The 21,315-nt window shown below is 36.8% G+C and overlaps 1 protein-coding gene and 1 long non-coding RNA gene across 4 annotated transcripts in view; one reads left to right on the top strand and one right to left on the bottom strand.

Moving 5' to 3' along the window:
* Window positions 1–21,315, bottom strand: part of ZDHHC20 (zinc finger DHHC-type containing 20) — a 90,000-nt gene that overhangs the window by 41,659 nt on the left and 27,026 nt on the right. For all 3 annotated transcript variants that reach the window (XM_027877693.1, XM_027877692.1, XM_027877691.1), the window contains exons 2-3: window positions 19,610–19,636; window positions 8,495–8,598 (exon numbers count right to left, since the gene is read on the bottom strand). In XM_027877693.1, the coding sequence (XP_027733494.1) occupies window positions 8,495–8,598; window positions 19,610–19,636 (131 nt within the window). The remainder of the gene's footprint in view (window positions 1–8,494; window positions 8,599–19,609; window positions 19,637–21,315) is intronic.
* Window positions 4,684–15,191, top strand: LOC114054489. Its single transcript, XR_003570489.1, has 3 exons — window positions 4,684–4,721; window positions 9,387–9,527; window positions 14,902–15,191. It is a non-coding gene; the product is annotated as an uncharacterized LOC114054489 (long non-coding RNA).

Raw genomic sequence — 21,315 nt, 5'->3', positions numbered from 1 at the left:
TTGAGAAACTGAGCCTGCAAAGAGTTTGGCATGAGATACAACCCAAACCAGAAAATACTAAGAGCATCTGTAGGCAAAAACCAGGATTAGAACAGCTACAAAATGGAAAAGACCATCCAACATTTCTGACTGATTTGTTCTCATTAACAAAAACAGACACCACATTTGCAGACTCTGCCATCTCAGTACTCAATGTATTCATTATGCAAAGAACTGGAAGAAACACCTAGAAGTGATGAAACACAAACAAGAGAAGGCTACATAATTTTGACTGATTTTTAAAATATCTAAAAAAAGGAGGGAAATAGAAAAAATTGGAGATGATACTTTTATACTGAAAAGGTGACCAAAACAACATCAGTAACAACCAATCTACATGTTTAGTTTCACATCTTTAAAAAAATCTTTATGACAACGGTTTACATACACAGAGAAATCCTCTCTGGTAAACACTTCTACATCACACCATCTTAGTATTATATCTTTGATAGAAGGAGCAGAAAAATAAGGTTCTTACATTTATTGTCTGTTGATTTTAAAATATTATTTGACTTGGTAGAAAAAGATTGAATCCTCAAGGCTCTTCTCAAGTAAGGTAAGATGTGACTACAAGAATACTGTTGAACGATCCATTGAAAAGCATGGGAGACATTCTCATCTAGAGCATTTAAAAGGGTCACGAAGGATGTTCTGTACAGAGTCCAGGGTTTAGATAGTTTGTCAAATGCTCGTATTTGCAGTCAACACTATACCAATTAAGTCCAGAATACTAGAAAGGGGAAGAGTTCATGACCAAACAAGACATAGAAAAGATCATTGAAGATAAAATGAACAGCTTTTATTACATAATATTTAAAAGATTTTCAGCAAACAAAACCAATGCAACTAACATTAAAGGAGAAAGTTAACTGGGAAAATTTTTTGCAAAAAGTTTCTCTGATAAAGTTTTTCATATCAAACATATATAAAGGTACTGATTCAAATTTGGACTATTAAGGGCCATACCCCAACTGATAAATGGAACAAAGATATAAACAGGTAATTTTCAAAGGAAGAAATCCAAGTTATAAACAACCAGGTAAAAAGCACCCCCCAACTCAACCTATTTTTTGTCGTTACATGATTTCCAATCTCCCTACTCCTTAATTCTCTTCCAGGCCATCAGCCTTGCCCTAGCTTATTTCTCCTTCCTTTCTCATCTTGACTCTTTGATGAACCAATTCAATTCTATATTGTCCTCTTCTTGCAAGTCCTTTGCCTTTTTATCCTATTAAAGATCTTGCTCTGCCAAACCACAGGCCTGGATTACTCCCACCATTAGCTGCCTTTGCTCCTACACACAATGACACTAGAGAAAAATCACCAAATTGTGCTGATTAGATCCATAACAAACATGTTATGTAATTTCATCTGGGTCCTCACTACTGCTAGGCAATCCTTCTATACGTCCCTAATTGACTTATTATCTCACTCACTATACAGACTAAAGCAATTCTGAAACTCCACCTCACACCCATCAAATCAGCAAAGGTGACAACAAAGAAAGACAATTGTTGGTAGGGCTTTAGAAAACGGCCATTAACAGATCTATAAATTAGTCAAGCCATCCTGGAAAGCAATTTAGAACTATGCCCCAAAAGTTACTGAACTGTGTATACCCTTTGACCCAGCAAAACCACTTCTAGGCCTACTATACTCCAAGAAAGATTAAAGACAGAGGAAAAGGACCCATATGTATAAAGATATTTAGAGCATCTCTTTTTTGTAAGGGTGCAAACTACAAACTAAGAAGATGCCTATCTACTGCAAAAAGGCTAACAAATTATGGTATAGGTATGTCATGGAATACTATGGTATTCCAAAAAACATGACCAACGCAATAGTTTCAGAGAAGCCTACAAATTCTTTTATGAACTGATTCAGAGTAAAGTGAACAGAACCAAAAAAAAAAAAAAACAACTGACTGAACAACACCACTGAAAAGACAATTTTAAAAGACTTAAGAAATCTGATCAACTCAATGACCAACAATGAGAAAACATCTGTCCACCTCCCTAACAGAGGGGAGAGATTAAAAATTTAGAATTTGTACATGGACAATGTAAGAATTTATTTTGCTTTTCTTTCTTTCTTTTTCAATTTGGGGAAGTAGGTAAAAGGAAAAAAAGCAGTTAAAAATAGGAGTGACCAAAAAAGGATGATTGAAACATTAAAAAAAAATGCACAGAGAGATGAGAAGGTCTATAGGAATCAAGGACAAGATGGACAGCTTTGAAAGTTATAAGCTAAACTCATGACATACTTAAAAAGCCAAATGTACATTACAAACATTTGCAGTTTCATGTACAAGCCTTTCTTACTGTTCTACTATAATTCCCACTTTATTTGATGTTTGTAAAGGTCAGAATAAACCTACCCTCTCCACCCCCACAAAAAAAGGATCATTCAGTCTTTCTTTTAAGACCTGTAGTATTAAGTAACACAATAATAGTAAGAGGTCTACTTCAAAGCAGACCATTTTGCTTCTGGATAACTATTAACTGCTAGGAAAATTTCTCTTACATCTAAAAATGCCTTTCTCCAATTTCTATCCACATAAAAAATTGTAACTTAATTTAAAAATTTTAAATGTCTTATTGATTTTTTAAACTGTTATTACTTCCCAATAATCTCTCTCCTACCCTTCCCTAAAACAAAAAATGTATAACCAAAAAAGTAAAGCAAAACAAACCAACACAATAACTATAACTGGCAGCATATGCCTCACACAGCACCTGGAGTCCATTACCTCTCTTTGAAATGAGGGTAATATTTTTCATTATCAGTTTTATGTTTTGGTTATTGTACTGACTTTAGTTTTGATATCTTTTAGTGTCTTTCCTTTACATTACTGAGGTCCTGAAATTTGTTTTCTTGGTTCTGCTCATGTTAACCTGTGTTAGTTCAAGTTAGTTCAAGTTAGCCTTCCCAAGTTTCACTAAATTCTTCATATTTATCTCTTACAGAGAAATATTCCATTCCATTTATTAATATGCCATTATTTATTTAACTATTCACCAACTGAGGAGTATTCACTCTGTAATTTTTTAGAACTACAAAAAGAGATACTATAAACTTTTTTTTTTTTTCAAAATGGGACCATTCCTTCAGTTTCTGATTTCCTTATGGTATATATCTAGCAGCAATATCACTGTGTATCTTCCATCCTTTTTCCTAATTCTGCCCTCTGGGGCAAAGTACAAAAAGTTGAACCTTTCTTCTATATGGCAAACCTTCAAAAGCTTGAACACACTTATATATTGTCCCCTCCAAGTATTCTTTTCTCCAGGATAAACATTTCTAGGACCTTCATCCAAGGCTTATATGAAATGGTCTCTAGTCCCTTCACCGTCCTAGATACCCTTCTGAAAAGACTTATCAACAGCCTTCTTAAAATGTAAGACCTAGAATTCAACACAATAGTCCAGGTATAGTTTGGCCAGGACAGAATACCATAGGACTATCATCTCCTATGTTTTTAAATTATGACCCACTTATAGCAGACTAACATTCCACTGGCTTTTTGGGCTGCCATGTTACCCTGTTGACTCATACTGAGCTACCAATCCACTATAAACTTCCGATCTATTTCACAAAGTCTAGTCATACTCCTTTCTTCATTGCTAGCTGTAACTATGAAATTCAGTTGTTGGGTCCAAGTGTAGGACATATCTTTATTAAATTTAATTTTAATAGAATCAGCCCATCATTCTAGCTAGCCTGTTACAACTTCACATATTTAATTATTTCTCCCAGTTTTGTTATCATATAAGCATGCCATCTGAGCTCTCATCTAGGTCATCGTTACAACAGTATAGGTCCAAGGGAAGATCCTTGGAGTACTCTACTAGAGATCTCCTGCCAAAGTGGTAACAACTACTCTTGGGAGCCATCGATTCATACAGTTCCAAATCCAACTACCTGGTGTGAGGGACTGTCTGATGTTGGCTACTGCCAAGTGGGGGTTGTGGCAAGATTGGGGTAAGATCTAGGTATTTGGAAGTAACCGAGGCAGGGGCTGTGGTTGGCGGAGTTGTGGTGAACTGGGATGGGCTGGATACGGAGAAGTCCTGAGGCAGTGGGCAGTGCTATGTGAGATAAGCTGGGGAAGGTACAGAATACAAGGAAGTAGCCGGAGCACGTGCTCCTGAGGCAGGGGGCTGCGCCACGTGGGAGTGGGACAGCAGAGGATGAGTTCCCTTTGCTTAGTCCCCTCCCTAAGTGCAACGTCAACCCCAGACGCCTCCTTCCTGTGTCCTTCCTGACTTCCTGGGTCACGTGCCTTCCCTTTGTGTAGCACTGACCCCAGACGTCTCCTCCCGGTATCTGGGCCTGACTTTCTAGGTCACGTACTCTTTGTCTATGCACTAATCCCAGACGCCTCCTTCCTGTATCCGGTCCTAGCCTCCTGCGTCACTCCCTCTCCCTTGGTGTGCTAAACTCAGACAGCCCCTTCAGGTATCTGACCCTACAATCATTGACTAGTAGGCGGGCTGAGGAGGAGGGGCTAAGTAGGTACTTAAGGAACTGATCGTGGTCAGATCACGCGCTCTCTTTGCTCCTGCTCTGTTGCTCCGGCCTTCCTGCTTGGCCTTGCTGTGATGGCCTCTGAATAAAGCTCTGGTGTTGGCACCTCCTGGTAGGCTCGTCTCTGTGTTTATCCGGTTGAGGACTGAAGACTGGTAAGTATGACTCTGGCAGCCTGCTCCTTATAGGAGGAGAGTGCACGGTGCAGCCGGTACAAGGTCGGCGCGGCCGGCACACCCTGGCACCCACATTTATCCAACTTGTCTATAAGGATGACATGAGACAGTCTAGGTAAAGTGTATCTAGCATTTCTCTAATCTACGAATCTAGTAACCCTATTAAAAAAGGAAATGAAGTTAGTCTGGCATGAATGTTTTTGATGAAGTCAAGCTGGCTCTTGACAGTTGCTGCTTTCTTTTCTAGATGTTTATAAACCATCTCTTTAATATTTTTTAGAATTTTACTGGGAAGTGAAATCAAGCTAACAGGCCTAGAGTTTACACAATCTACGCTTCCCTTTTTCTTAAGTTAGCACATTTACTTTCTCTTGTTCTCTTTTTTATAAATTGGTACTTTTACTCTCATACCTCCTTGAAGCATAACCTCCATCATCTTTCAAAGATTACTGACAATGGGCTGGGCAATTACATCTGCTACTATGTTCAAATAACTTGGGATGTAGTTCTTCCAAGACAAATGACTTGAATTCACCTGGGACAGTTAGCTGTTCTCTTACTTATCCTGGGTTTCAACTCCCTATTATCAATTTTTATTCTTTCCTTTTTAATTTAAAAATCATTCTCCTTCGCAGGAAAAGAAAAAAAGAGAGAGAGACAAGCAGGTCTGTCTTTTCTCCATCATCCATTATCACTGTCCCTTCTACCCCAGGCAAAGCCAGAGGGTCTGAGTTTGCCCTTACTGGTCATGTACCATAAACTTTGGGCAAATCACTTAATTTTTCTGGGCTTCAGTTTCCTCACTTGTAAAACAAGGGGGTAGGACTAAGATCCTTTCATGCTCTAAATTTATGACTCTATTATCTTCCTATTTTTTCCCCTCATACAGCTTTAAAAAGACCTTATTTTTGTTCTTAGCATTCATCACCACCCTTGGCTTGTTCTGAGCTTTAAAATTTTCAATGCTGTTTTTTTACAGGACCATGCCACACATTTTTATTAATTCTCTTACCTGCCTTTGTTTCCACCTTCTCTAAGTGCTTTACAAAAAAATTTAAACTGGTCAATGAGAGCCCTAGGTATACATGACTCCATCTAGACAACTCTTCTTTTTCTTTCTCACTAACATAATTTTTTGTGTGTGTGTTGTCAGACCTTCATTCCTAGAAGGTTCCCATCTACCTCTGGCCGACGTACCCTGTAGAATTCTGAACCATGAGAACCCTATCCTTTCTTTGGCACTTTGAAATCTTTTCTCTCAAAATATAAGAAGTAGCATAAAGCTCTTCCCTTGGACCAAGACAAACATATAGTGGGTGTAAAGTAGGTTGTAATAGATTATCAGTATTGACCGTGTACGAGAAATAGCAATAAAATACAATGTTGAAGGAAAAGGAGTATGTTCACTCATATAGCAACATGTGAAAGACAAATATAACTGTAATACTCCATATGAAACCACTGGAAATCTCAAAAGAGCTCCAGGAAAGGTCTCCATCAAGTAGTACAGATTCTTTGTTAGATTTATGGAAAGACCCAGGGATGATAAGGTGGGTGGGGCTGCAATCTACATGAGTGGAGACCTATTCTGATAAACTCAGATTAATTTAAGTATCAAAGGAAGTATCTATGCTACCTGGAGCATAAATTCAATAGTATATTTCATTATTTATTATGGCTTTTATTATTATGTCATGCCTTTCTTATCTTTCTCAGTGCTTTTCCATTTAAATTGTTACCTAATATTATGATTGATAATCCAGTCTTTCTTGAATTATCAAATATAGTTCAAACTTTTAGCCCATGTTGTCTTTCTTATTTTAAGCACATTCTTCATACATAGCATATTACTAGATTTTGTTTTTTCATCTAACTCTTTATATTAGAGCCTGTAGTTTATTCAAAATTTAGTTTTATAAAATAGAAATTTAGTCTATCTTCTATCACTCATTTTCTCCACTTATTTATATATATTTGTGGGCTCAATTTTAAAAAAAAATCTTTGGTCACTGAAGAATAACATTTACTGACCTAGTTTACATTCTACTATTCCTAAAACTAATATACTTAAACTGACTTAGTCATTTCTTCTACCCTGAATATTCTTTAGTTTAACTTTAGTTTATTAACTGCTAATAAGATAAGAGATTTGCTTCAGGGGCATCTTTTTAAGCTTACTTTCAAATTCATTCATTATATAACCAACACATTAAGTTTTACTTCTTGTATATAATTTTTAGATTATATAAGTAATCACAATTAAATTATTTAATTTTAATTGGATAAATATTATATCATTGTATATTTTGGTACAATCCATCTTAATATGTATGGCCTTGGTCAAATTACTTAACCTGTCTGAATCTCACTCAGTTTTCTCATCTGTCAAATGAGGGGGGTTGGGCTACTAGATATAGCTTTTAAATTCCTTTCTGACTGTAATCCTATAGGGGCAGCTAGGTGGTACAGTGGATAGAACACAGGCCCTGAAGTCAGGAGGACCTGAATTCAAATCCAGACTCAGACCAAACACTTGACACTTACTAGCTGTGTGACCCTGGGCAAGACACTTAACTCCAATTGCCTATTAGGAAAAAAAAAATAATCTATGATTCCATGGTTCTCTAGATGAATATCTTTTCTGTTTTTCATAGTTCAAGCCTAATTCATAATGATCCTGTTGGTTAATATAATTATAGATTAAAGGTTGAAAGGGATATTTCAAGTCACCCAGTCTACCATCTTAATTAGCAGTGGATGGTACACCGAATCTAGAGTCAAGAAAATGGAAATTTAAATCTAGCTTCAGACACTTACTAGCTATGTGACCCTGGACTTACTTAAGTCACTTCACCTTTGTTTGCCTCAGTTTATTCCTCTGTAAAATGGGGATGATAATAGCACTTACCTTTCAGGGTTGTTGTCAGGATCAAAAGAGATCATATTTGTAAAGTGTTGAGCATACTGCCTAGCACACAGTAGAAGTTATATAAATGTTTAGTCCTTTCCCCGCCTCTCTTTCTCATGAAAGAGATGAGGAAAATGAGGTTCACAGAGATGAGTCAGAAACCTGGGTTCACATCCTACCTTTGACACTTATTAGTTTGCACAATCATGGACAAATAAACTCCTTGTGTCCTTAGCTATGAAATGGGGATAACAATACTCACAACTCACTTCACTGGACTTCTAAATGAAACTTAACTTTATTGTTTAGGGAGCAAAGAACTAATCCTCATGTTCATCCTTGCCTCTCTTAAAAAGTTACCCCAAAGCTTATTTGAAATTTAGGAAAATATTAGAACTATACTGTTCATACCTAAATCAACTCTTTTTTTTTTTTTAGTTTTTAGGCAATTGGGGTTAAGTGACTTGCCTAGGGTCACACAGCTAGTTGAGTGTCAAGTGTTTGGTTTGAGGCCGGATTTGAACTCAGGTCCTCCTGACTTCAGGGCCGGTGCTCTATCCACTGCGCCACCTAGCTGCCCCCTAAATCAACTTTTAAACAATATTATGCTCCAAAAGAGAGGCTAAAAGACACATACTATAGACATTAAAGTTTCTTTAACCAAATCACATGACTGTTTCAGAGTAGGCTCATAACTTAAATTTATAATATTAGTTAATCAAGCAACTTAAGAATCGAAAAAGAGACCAGGTGCATAGTACTATGCTTCATATAAATGCCACAGAAAGGAAAATAATTCCTCACTCTGTGACAAATCTATAGTTTTTACCAACATTAAATTTACCTCTTTGGAGGGGCAAACAGGAGGTGTAAAAATTGTCTTCCAATAGGACCACATAAACAAGACAAACGACAGATGGAAAATCACAAGGTAGATAGCTGCCTTTCCTGGTAAATAAAAATAAATACAAATAAGGTCTCAGTGAGTTTAGGTAAAAATTGCAAAACACATAACATACTTGGACGCTTGGATAATTTTCTCTAAATGGATTGAAATGTTTAATCCAGGTCACTGTAAATACCAATAAAACTCTTTTATATGAATTACTCTTGACACTTGAATTCTACCAGAGGGAAATAAACATATATATATATATTTTTTTTTTCTTGGATTTATCCACATAACAACCAGTTTAAAAGAGGCAACTGATAAATAAGGTAGATTCTGATTTCATAAAACAATTGGCAAGGCTTTCTGGAATTAAACTTCCAAAGATGACTGATGACCCATGATTACCCTCACTCAATTTCTTTTTAGCCTTATAATACAACCAAAAATTTTTAAAAACAAGAGCAAAAATGGTTTAATTTATAATTCAGCAATGTGAAACATTCAACTTGTGCAATTACAAAATAAAAGCAAATAAGAAGTGACTGCAATCTTACTGCAGCATCATAAAATAATCAGAAGGGCTGATCTGGAAAAAAAAAACCTTCCTGTTTTTCACCCCCCTTTTCAAATTTGGCCAAGCAAGTAAACCTACTACTCCTATTACCATTGTTGTTGTTATTATTATTATTATAACCTTTTGAACCATTTGAACATCATGCTGTGACTTTATCTTCTTCATTTATGTGATTGCTTGTGGCCTCCTGTTACAGTTCTGGAGAATGCAATCAAAGAACTCATGAGGCATGCTAATATTTCTCTCCTTCCCATCTCTTGTGTTCTATAGGCAGATGCTGTATGGAAGAAGAGGATGGTTCTCGTTCATTCTCGAAGAAGACCAAAATGGCATCAGTATACTAGAGTCACATTACAGCGCACTGGACCGTGGCTGATCAGACCAATGCGAGCTCAGAATGCTCTATCACAGGTCGGGCACAAATAATCCATGTCAACATTTAGAGTGGGTTCTCTAAATTTGTGCATCTCGTGTTTCTTTTGAGCTACTTCAATTCTGCTTTACTCATAAAGCACAGCCCTTTCTCCAACGGGGGCGCACCATGCTGGATGGTCCCATGCCAGTGTCCCCCATTTCACACAATCAACTCCAAAGTTCTTAAGAGAAACTTTGAGAGTGTCCTCGTACGGCTTCTTCTGACCACCATGTGAACGTTTGTCCTGTGTGAGTTCTCCATAAGATAGTCTTTTAGTCAAGCATATGTTTGGCATTCGACAACATGGCCAGTTCATTGTAGTTGTGCTCTCTGCAGTAGAGGCAGAGGATAAAGAGTAAATCTAAGTAGAGACCTGAGTCTAGATGATAGGCCATGGAAAAGCTGGCCAAGGAGCCACTTAATTTGGCACTCCACATCAGCAGTAAATATTATCCAGCAGTGGGCTTCTTTATAACTTTATACAAGAAATATTAGATGTGTGACCCTGGGCAAGTCACTTAACCCCAACTGCCTTAAAAAAAAATAAATCTTGCATTATTATGGTATTTGAGCAGCAGCATGATATGTACCCAAGTATTCTATCAGTTACTGATGAAGCATTACTTAGAGGATAAGAGTGTTTTTATTTATTTATCTAATTTATATATATATATATATATATATATATATATTTTTTTTTTACGAATTTGGCATTCATCTGTCCAAGGCTAAGGCAGACAAAAAGTACAGACCTGATATACTGGACAAAAAAGCACTACAAGTTAGATCTATTTTTTAGCCAATGAATTTTTCAATGCCAGAGTCTCAGTGATAAAATGGAATCTTCTAATTCTCCAAAGTGAAGATTCCTATCTAATACTTCAATATTTGAAATTAATTTAAACTTTTATTTAAAACTGTAATTACAATTTTGTTCAAATAATTTTTTTAAAGTCCTGTTTTATTATAGATCCTTTAAGAAATTTCTCTGGATACTCTCTCAAGCTACTTATAGCAACAAAATGCTAAAAAATAAACAAGTAATTTACAACAAATCAAATTCTACCTAGCTCAAAATCAAAGCAATTAAACAATTAACAATAAGGGCGAAATAAAAGACTGAAGTGGGAAAGTATTCCACAGTGGTTGGAAGGAAAAAAGCTAGGGATAGGGTAGGTGAAGAATTTTTATTTTTAGTAGCAAGGCATCCAGGTCGCGCGCTCTCTCTCTCTCCCTCCTACCTCCCTTTCCTGAGTATCATGACTAGAGAAAGAAGGAAAAGCTCTAAGAGTTTAAAAGGCAAACTAAGGCCTTCCACATGATTACTTTGATCTGGGGGTGGGGGGCGCTAGGCAATGGGGTTAAGTGACTTGTCCAGAGTTACACAGCTAGTAAGTATCTGAGGCCGGATTTGAACGCAGGTCCTCCTGACTCCAGGACCGGTGCTCTATCCACTGTACCACCTTGCTGCCCCCACATGATTAGTCTGAATACCCTAGACAAGGGAACAGGCAGACTAAAACCTTAAACTTGCAAGGAAAAAGAAAATGGAGTACAAGCAGTTGTATCAGGAATAAGAAATGTCTAGAGTTTAAATATATATGGGAGGAAGACCCTGAGTGCACTCCAGGAATATGATGGCAGCAATGTGGTTTGGGCCTTGTCAGGTAGACCTATTAGCAGATCAACTTAGAACTGGAAATACACAATCCCAAACTGTGGTACATGGAGCCCAGCAGGGGAGGATTAGGTATTCTGAATGATACAATGATTGTATAACATTAAGGGTGAGAAGTCAATTCACAGACATAATTATGGTGCAACTGAGATGAATATGAAAGCCTGAGCTAGGAGTTAACAAATACTGGGCTAAGGGTGATGGGATTGGGATCTGGGCCTCAGAAAGGAAAAACCCCAGACTTTCCCACTAGACCAAATCTCTGGCATTTGCCTGAGGCTATATTCCCATCAACTGGCCTTTCGATGTGGCTTCCTCCCTATGTATGGCCCCAGGCCATTTCCCACCCTTAATCCTAGCTAGGCTCCATTCTCCCATGGTCCTAGGTCCCAGGAGTTCTGTTCACCCCAGCTTAGTGGCCAATCCTAGGTCATTCCCACAGTCTTTCTGTATATAAGGTCCACCTTGTTTTTGGCTGAAAGAAGGCTTGGGTCAAATTCTTTTGGGCAGAACCCGCCTGTTGTGATTTTGGGGTCCCAGGACCCCTGAGCCCCTAAATCGCATTAGGGGGTCTCTGAACTTTCAACAACTCCATAGCAAGCCTTATGTGAAAATTGTTCCTCTAGCTAGAGGAGCACCAAAAAAACCAAGTGTGGAAAACAAAATTACAGAGGCCCATTAAAGGAAGCACATAAAATAACTTTAAAAGATTTCCCTTCTTATGTGAGAAGTATTCGTCTTTTCTACTTCTACTTACGGAAGCTTGTCATTGATCTCTTTGAAGATTCAAGAAGAATTAGTTGAAGTCAGAGATTTTCTTTTAGTAGGAAGAAAGTACATGCAGACTTCAAGGAAATTGTTTTAATATAATTTAAATTTGGTCACAACAAAAAAAGCCATCATTTTAGGTTTGCAGAACAACAGACTTTTACTGCTTGGGACATTCAATTCAAGAAACATCAAACTAAGAGAAAGACACTGAAATATGATGGCGACATTTAGAGATAAGTCAAAAACAAAAACAAAAACAAAAACAAAAACAAACTATCTCTGCCCTCAAGGAGCTTACAATTTAGTAGAGGAGATAAGAAGTATACACTATAATAAATATATAAGAACAATGGAAGTAAGTAGTTTAGAGAAGCCCAAGCAGATATGGTAGATAACCTAAAAGTACATTTAAGTACAGTGGGAGGTAACCAAGAAGTTTAGAAAAGCCCACGTAGATATGTAAAAAAGATAATCTTTTCACAAGATCACAGAATTTGAGAATTGGATGGGACCTCAGTGGCCATCTAGAATAACCCATACATTCGCTTTTACACAGGAGATAAGGTTAGTCAGGGATCAAGATCATTAGACTGGATCTCAAGCAAGGGATGTAACTCACATTCTTGAATGACAGGATTTGGACCTGGATTCCTTACTATAATAAGGCCTTCATTTTAGAGATGAGAAAACTGAGGTCCAAAAAAGGTTAAGAGACTTGTATAAGCAAATAACAGAGCTAAGATTTAACCCACCTTTTCCAACTTCAGATCCAGGAAAAGAAGCAGATCTAAGCTTCGAGCCAAAAAAGAGGAATCATAAACCTTATAAAAGTAATATCCAAGGGGCAGCTAAGTGGCACAGTGTATAGAGAACCGGCTCTGAAGTCAGGAGGAACTGAGTTCAAATCTGGTCTCAGACCAAATCTTGACATTTACTAGATGTGTGACCCTGGGCAACCCCAACTGCCTTAAAAAAAAAAAAAAAAAAGTAATATCCAGGGGAAATGCACAAGGATAATAAAAACAATGATAGCTAGCATTTATGTAATACCTACTATATACCAGGCACTGTGCTAAGTGCTTTACAAATATTATCTCATTTATTTGATCATCAGTAATCCTGGAAGGTAGGTACCATTATTATCCCCATTTTACAGATGAGGAAATTGAAACAAACAGAAGTTCAGAGACTTGCCCCAGGCCACATAGCTAATAAGTGTCTAAGGTTGGATTTGAAGTCATGTCTTTATGACTCCAGGTCTAGCACCTGATCCACCACATCACCTAGATGCCTAGTAGGGAACAGATAAAAGCAGTAGGATATGATCAATTTCAATCTGAATGCTCCAAAGAAATTGCAGTTGAAAGATGTTGTGGGCCAGGCTTGATTCTGAACCAGTGAGGTGGTTCAGCCTTGGTATTAGAATGAAATATAACATTTTGCAAATGGAAGTTTACTCAACAACAGCATAGGAAAGATATTCAGCAAAGTTACAACATTGGTTCATTTGGATAGCGCTCTCCTTGTTCTCCCTATCAAGACACAACTTTAGATTCACTGTCCCTCATGGCAGTAGGAAGACCATGAGGTCTGACCTGTGCTGGGCTTTTTATGGCTTAGATAACCAGGTAGCTGTGTCAGCAATTCAAGCTTTAGTCTAGGATGGACAATTAAGCTAGCCTTATGAAAAACTAGCCTATATGGAGGAGAGAGGTTGTTACGACAATAAATCCACCCTAATTGGGTACAATAAACCACATCATAGGTTTATTATTATTATTATTATTATTGTTATTAAAAGTAGAGAAGGAAGAAGAAAGAGGCTCCTCTTGGATGATAAAAATGTTCACTTAGGACCTAGACATATGATATGACATAAAGGAATTTATAAGTCTCTTATTTAGATGCTCAACATTAGAGCAAAGAACATTGAGACTAAAACAAACAAAACACAAAAACAAAAACCCAGCACAGTACAAAGAAACTATTTCCACAAAGAAAGGTATATTTGGGGACTAATGGGCCCAACTCAAGAACTTTTAGCAGTCTAACTAAAGAGGAGAGGGGGTGGGGTGGGGTGAGAGAAAGACTTTGAAAACAGCTGTGAATGAGACATTTATGATCTCAATTATTCCTAGATTTGCTGGGAGCAAATTTTCAGATCAGAGAATGAGAGAAATTTCCAGCAAGGGCTGCTGAATGCCCAGCTGTTGAATGCCCAGTCTTTAAATTTTAAATGGACTAAGAGTGAAGATTTAGTAGACTTCTAGCAGAAGCCTGAGAGATGAGAGAAGGAGCAAAGAAGAGGGAGGGACAGAAGGGCTAAACACTAAGTACCAAAAAACCCTGGAAAGTAATGGCCAATTTCTTCCAAGTAGACATTTCAAGTAAGGCATTCTGCCCAGGACAGATGTCTGGGAGTGCAACGAAGCCAACATTTCGTGCATTTCTGAACCTCTGTAACTTAGCCTATTATAGGCCTGCTACACTTTTGAAAGAAAAAATTAATATAGCAACCATCAACAAAAACAACCAAATAAGCAGACAATACAGAGAGTTAAAATCTTACCCCAAACCCTTGGTTTTTAACATGGCAGAATCGAAATAAATTAAATAAACAAAGAAGTTATTCTGTTTTGAATCTCCTTACAGGCTTGCTGACCACTTTTGGACCTGTTTTCCTTCCTTCCTTTATATAGTTATAATAGTCAATATGTATACAGTTGAGGTACTGCTGATTTTCCTCCATCTCACTTTGTATAGATTATTCCATATTTCTTTCAATGATTTGTATGGAGACCAACACTTGAGCCCTTTGAAAGTCAGCAATTTTTCCTGGCAGATATGCATAATAAAGGAAGGAATACAGAGTGAAGGCAAGTCCCTAAACAATTCAACAAGCCCTTTTTTCTTGTTCCTAGGTTTATCTACATGCTGATCTGGAAGCAAGTTGTTGACCGAGCTCCCATACAGCTCTGGTGGGGTACTGTTGAGTGGAGTCTCCAAAAATGGGCTTGGAGACAGAATGGCAATCAAAGATTTGATAGCAGTGGGAAGGAATTCTCTAAATTCAAACTGGATAATTGGATCTGTAAAAAAGCAGCCAAAAAGAACAAACAATCTTACCCTGGGGCTTTTGCCGAATTATATTTGTCAATACAAAATTTATATATATGAATATAAATTTATATACAAAACTATATATATCATATCCTAGGACTTGAGGGTGGGGATGGGGGGGTTACCTGGCTGAACACAGTAGCTCATTGCCCTAGGCTATGCACTGAAAGAGCTTTAGAGCTCTCCCATAAAGGTGGTAAACCCTTAGTATCCCTTACTACCTGCAGTGCCAGGGGTGGGAAATCTGCAGCCTTTTAGGTCCTGGGTGTGGCCTTCTGACTGAGTCCAAGTTTTATAGAACAAATCCTTTTATGAAGGGAATCTGTTCTGCAAAATAAGGATTCAGTCAAAGGGCCCCACTTAAGGACCTAGAGGGCCACTTCTGGCCTTGAGGCTGCAGGTTCCCCACCCCTGTCAGATATAACCTAACAATGGTAGAATGGTGGCCTAGAAGAGATTGAAGAGTTGAAGCCCAAAGATGATTAAGAGCAGCTCAGCAGCCATGAGACCAGTAGCAAATACAATGAGATTGACAGAAGACATCAGTGGCTGCAAGACTGGAACTGTGATTTGCCCTAGCCACAATTATCCCCATATGTATGCGCTCCATGGATGTTCCCTGGTATAGAAGAAAAATCAAGCAGGCTTTATCAGCTAACGCATGCAGCAGAGATGGCAAGAGTATACAAGAATCAGAAGCCGCTGGTTATAAAAGTTGCATAATTAAAACTGTACAGCTAGGTAACCTTGAGATAATGGGCTCTATTTTGTTCTGTGAATATCCCAAAGGCTCTTGACACAATTTACTGTCTTCTGTTCTGTAGTATTTCCAGTGTTTAAACCAAAGTAACCACCTAGAATAAGTCTGATTCTATATAAGCTACTTGATTCTGTCTACCTTTCAGAGTTCTTCTGGCTCTGATTCTCTTCCAACAGGAAGAAACTAACTGCTGGGGTGAAAATGATGTAAACCATGGTGAACAGAGTCCACTACTTATTAAAATCTGTGATATAGGAGAGGAAAGCCAGGTAAAAATCCAACATTTACCCTAGATTTTGGGAAAGTAAATTCAAAGATTCCACAACAATGCTAGGTAGGATCACATGGACTAAAATACTACAGAAGTCAGCCCAAGACTGGGCTGAAAGTCTAAATATTCAAAGGGAGCCATCGAGAGCAGTCTAGAGATGCAGAGAAGATTCAAGGACAGAAAAGAAAAAATGGTGAAAGTTACAAAGAGCCTGAAGTAAGAAAAAACTTTCTAACAATGAGAGCTATCCAAAAGTGGCATAGGCCATCTTGTAAAATAGTGGGCTCATCCTCAGCACAGGTCTTCAAACAGAGACTAGATGACCATTTGTCAGGTATGTTATAGAGGGTAATCGTGTTTACATAGGCTGGACAAGATGGCTGCTGGGGTCTCTTTCAACTCTGAAATTCTGTTGTTCTGTGAAATGACTCATCCCAATTTACATTTGTTTTTATACTCTGCCAGCTAAGAGATGCAAACAAAATATTTTTATTCTGACAAGCAGGATAACATTAATATTAACAAGCAATTATTATTAATATCGCAAACACTTAGAAAAAAAATCACAGACCTAATGTCCAAAAAAAGGCTATGGAGAATATGTAACTATGAACTCATTCTTACTTTAAAATATCTACAAAATCTTTATGAAAATAATCTGTATGTGAATTGAGTGCATGCTTAGTGAAGGCATTAGAGAAGATTTAGAATGAAACATACATTTTTGGATATGATAAATATAGGAATTTGTTTTTCTTGACTATGCATATTTGTTACAAGAGTTTCACAGGTTTTTTTTTTTTCAATAGAGAGAGAAGTTGGGAGGAAATGGTGGGATGATGAGCCCCCTCTCTAAAACAAGAACAGAAGGCCAGAAGAAATCAAATAAGAGGGGCAGCTAGGTGGTGCAGTAGATAGAGCACTGGCCCTGGAGTCAGGAGGACCTGAGTTCAAATCCAGCCTCAGACACCTGACACTTACTAGCTGCGTGACCCTGGGCAAGTCACTTAACACCATTGCCTAGCCAAAAACAAACAAATGAAATCAGATATGAGAATAGCTTTAAAAGTCATATTTTGAATTTATGATATACTTAAAAAGTTCCACATAAAAGATTTAGTTTCAATATAATCCTTTCATGTTCTACAATGCATATTGAAATGATCATTTTATTAGATGTTTCTTAGGTTTAGAATAAAAGAATAAAACAGGAAAAAACGAATGTAAGAGAAGGGAACAAACAGAACTTAGCAAATGATTCCATAGCAGATCGTATTTTTACAATTACAATTGATTGAAATTTACAAGTAAAAGAGCCCACTGGGATGTTTGCTGATTATAATAAAAGCATTTGACTCAGTAAAACAAAATGCTTTCAATGTCTCTCCTTTAACAAAATATTTCTTATGCATACGTCAAAAGAATTATACCCAATTCCTTGAAAGATTTAACAGAGCATAAAAACAGGCATAAAAACAGGACCTAAAAGCTTCCTAATGTGTTTGTCATCGTCATGCAAAGAGAAGAGAAATTTCCTATAGACTCTGAAATCCTCCAGATGCTTTTTTGTGGATAACATTATGCTGACTAAATCAAGCTCTAGAATACTTCAGATCCTCCTAAATGAAATCCAGAATCACTCAAAGGAATTTGGTCTATCATACAGGAAAAATCAAGTGGATGAAGGCTGCTGTTAAAGGGACAACCCATAGAACTGGTATATCAATGCATATACTTTGGACAGACACTAACATGGACGATGAACTGGGTCCAGAATTGAACAGGGATGGATCACAAGATCATAGATTTGGAGTGGGAAGAGACCCTCCAATGCCCTCAAGTTTATCTTATAGATGAGGAAACTGCAGCCCAGGAAGTGACTTGTTCAAAGTCACACAAGGTAGGAAGGGTCAGGAGCAGGATTTGAAGCCAGGCCTTCTGCTTCCAGAAATAATGTAGCCTGCTTTTGAGAAAAGCACTGTGCTTTTAAAGATTCCAAGTTTCTTCCTGAAATAAAGGCCTACCTTTTAAACAAAAACATGCCTCATGAGATGCTATATGGATATGAGTTATGAAATATGATAGTCTCTGAAGAATTAATGCTGTGGGTAACCCAAAGGGCAATGGAAAGGTATGAAGTCTGAGTGAGAATGTATTATAAAGAATATGAGAAATATTATTATAATTAGAAAAAGAAGTGGTTTGATATGTGGCATAATAAATAGAGCACTGGACTTAGGAAGACTCAAGTTGAAATCTGGCCTCAGGACACTAGGTGTGCGACACTAGATAAGTCATTTAATCTGTCTGCTTTTTCCTGTAAAATGAGGATAACAAGAGTACCTATCTCATAGGGTGGTTGTGAGGATAATACTGGTAAATGTAAACCTTAAAGTACTACATAAATGCTAGTTATAATGATAATAATAACTATTATTATTATTATTATTACACTATTTCAAAAGAACTAAAGGAAAGCCTCCAAAATGTTGGGTGGACCTTGTGGACCTTCTGTGAAGGATTTATGAAAGGTTATGGGCAAGAGCCATAATAAATGAGTTGTGATCTTACCACTGGAGAGAGTATTGATGATAGGTTGTGATGATGGGTTGGAATCTACAGCACTAGAGAGAGCACAGATTCAAACATTAACAATATCCCATTGCTTTTTCCCAAACTCCTCTATTTCTGTAATCACCATTTTATTTTCACAATCTCTCGTTTCTTACCGTTCCTGAAATCTGCTTTCTGCTTATATGACATTTTGGGAAAGATTCTTCTTTCAATCTGTTCATCCTACTTGACTTTATTTAACTTTTTATTTTTATAAGGTCCCTTTTCAAAATGTGACAACACTGTGACTAATAATTAGTCTAATTACTAAAGGAAAGACCTGAGTCAGATAACATAGAGTATTTCTTCAAAAAATGAGAGATCAACTTATATAATTATGCAAACCTAAAAGAGTTCCTAAGGTGAATATCTTTTATATCCCATGCAAAGGTAGTGTTTTTCACTGGCAAAAATACATTGGCCCCCATACATAGCAATTCAGTTAACCTTTTCTCAACCATGTGCCAATTAATTATTCTTTCATAATAGCTAGATTCAAAATGACCTTATTATTATCAGTCTTTGAAAAACTAAAGGACTACTACTACTATTACTATATATAGTAAGAGGCTTAAGGAGAGGGAAATTAGGTTAAGTATTTATATAAGTAAACATAGAGTAAGAGTGCTATAGTAACCTTTAAAAATTCTATTACTAATTTCCATTTAGAGAACCAACCATGGGAAAAAAGCCTAATATTCAACAGTATTATTTTTTTTTAATATTTACCTTTGAAACATATGTATTGTTCTCCCTTTAGAACAAATATATACATTAGTGTACTTACTATAGCATAAATTAAAGGGGAGTATGCCCTTAACATGCCAAAATTATTTAAACATAACTAATTAAAAAAAATGCTTACCTTCTTCTTGTTGTGCAGCGATAGTAACTGGAAAAAAGAAAAACAGAGTAAACAAATGTACATTTAAATATTCAAGAAAATCATCAGTTTCATTTTTGTTTTTATCATCTTTATGAGAAATTAAATTGTCAATATTTGATTACTTGTACATAAAACTTGAAGACATTCAGAAAATTATCACACTATTTTCTCAATGATAGACAGGTTTACACATTTGAAGTATACTAATACCCATAGCTGTTACTTTTTTTTTAGATCTTTCTTTTATGCAATCATATGGATAAAAGCTGTCTACACTGCTTCCACTTCTCAATCCTTTGCAGTATGGCTTCTGATCTTATCACTAAAAACAATCAACTCTTTCCAAGTTTACCAAGGATCTTTTTTTTCTGCTTTTAAATGGATTTAAATTTTATTAATCACAGCAGTATTGACATACATTTGAAAATTAGTACTATACAAATTGTGATACATACTATTTATTCAGTTCACAAAAGGAAACTGCTTTTTGGTAATTCCATATATGGACTTTGTACAACTAATGTTTCACCACTCTTCCTCTTCCCATCCACCCCTCTCCCCCCAAGATCATGCCCAACATTTGTTGCCCACATTGGGAATAAATGGATTAAATAATCTCTGAAGTATGTGAGTAGTGATCTCTTTTAAAAATGTTTTAATGATGCCTTTTACTTTCTTATATTCATTTCTGAATATATTTCTCCCTTATCCCTCTTCTATTCAGGGATCCTTCCTTTGTTTTTTAGTTTTTTAAAAAATTTTATTTCCTTTATTCTGAACTTAAGAAATACAACAAGTATTTCTAAGAGCTTAAAAAGGATTTTAAAAATCAAATAAGAGAGATCTAGGAAAAATTAGGAGAAAAATGAAAGAAATCCAAGAAAATTAAGAAAATTATGAAAAGAAAGTACACCAATTAGAAAAAGAGATTCAAAATCTTATGGAAGAAAATAACTCCTTGAAAACTAGAATTTGGCAAGGGGAAGCAAATGATGTTATAAGACACCAAGAAATAATAAAACAAAATCAAAAGAATGAGATTCTTTTTTAACAAGGGTTTAAGAAGGTGGAGGGTGGTGGGGAAGCAATTCAGCCACACCAACTAACACATTCTACATATTCGTAATACTCCACACCCAAAAGTTTCCCATATCTGCAAGGAAAGGAGAGTTGCATTTTTTCATCTCTTTTCCAGGGGCAAGGGTGGTTCTTATAATTGCAGTTTTCAGCTTTATTTTGGTCTTCTGTTATCTTGTATTGTTTCCCTGCTTCTGCTTACTTCATTCAGCAACAGTTCATGCTAAGTTTATATATATTTTCATGCTTCTCTGAATTCTTCATATGTATTGACTTATAGAACAGAAACATGCCACTTCATTCATTTGCCACAATTTGTCCACCCATTCCCCAGGCGATCAGCGATTACTTTGTATCCACTTCTTCTCTACCATAACAAGAGCTGCAATGAACATATAGGTGTATGTGGGACCTTTCTTTTGACTTTGTTGGGGTATTCGTTGAGGGGTGGGATCTCTCAGTCAAACAATCTGGTCATAAATGCTTTCTATAATGGCTAGTCAAATTTACAGCTTCCCCAACAGTGTTAAGTGTGCCTGTCTTCCCACAGACCTTCCAGAATGTACTGTTTCCATCTGTCTTCTTTGCCAATTTCCTGCACATGAGGT

This window comes from Vombatus ursinus, unplaced genomic scaffold, assembly GCF_900497805.2.
Source record: "Vombatus ursinus unplaced genomic scaffold, bare-nosed wombat genome assembly UNPS02014813.1, whole genome shotgun sequence".
Classification (NCBI taxonomy): Eukaryota; Metazoa; Chordata; class Mammalia; order Diprotodontia; family Vombatidae; genus Vombatus; species Vombatus ursinus.
Note: the sequence above shows the minus strand (reverse complement) of the source record. Positions and strands in the feature narration are given on the sequence as shown.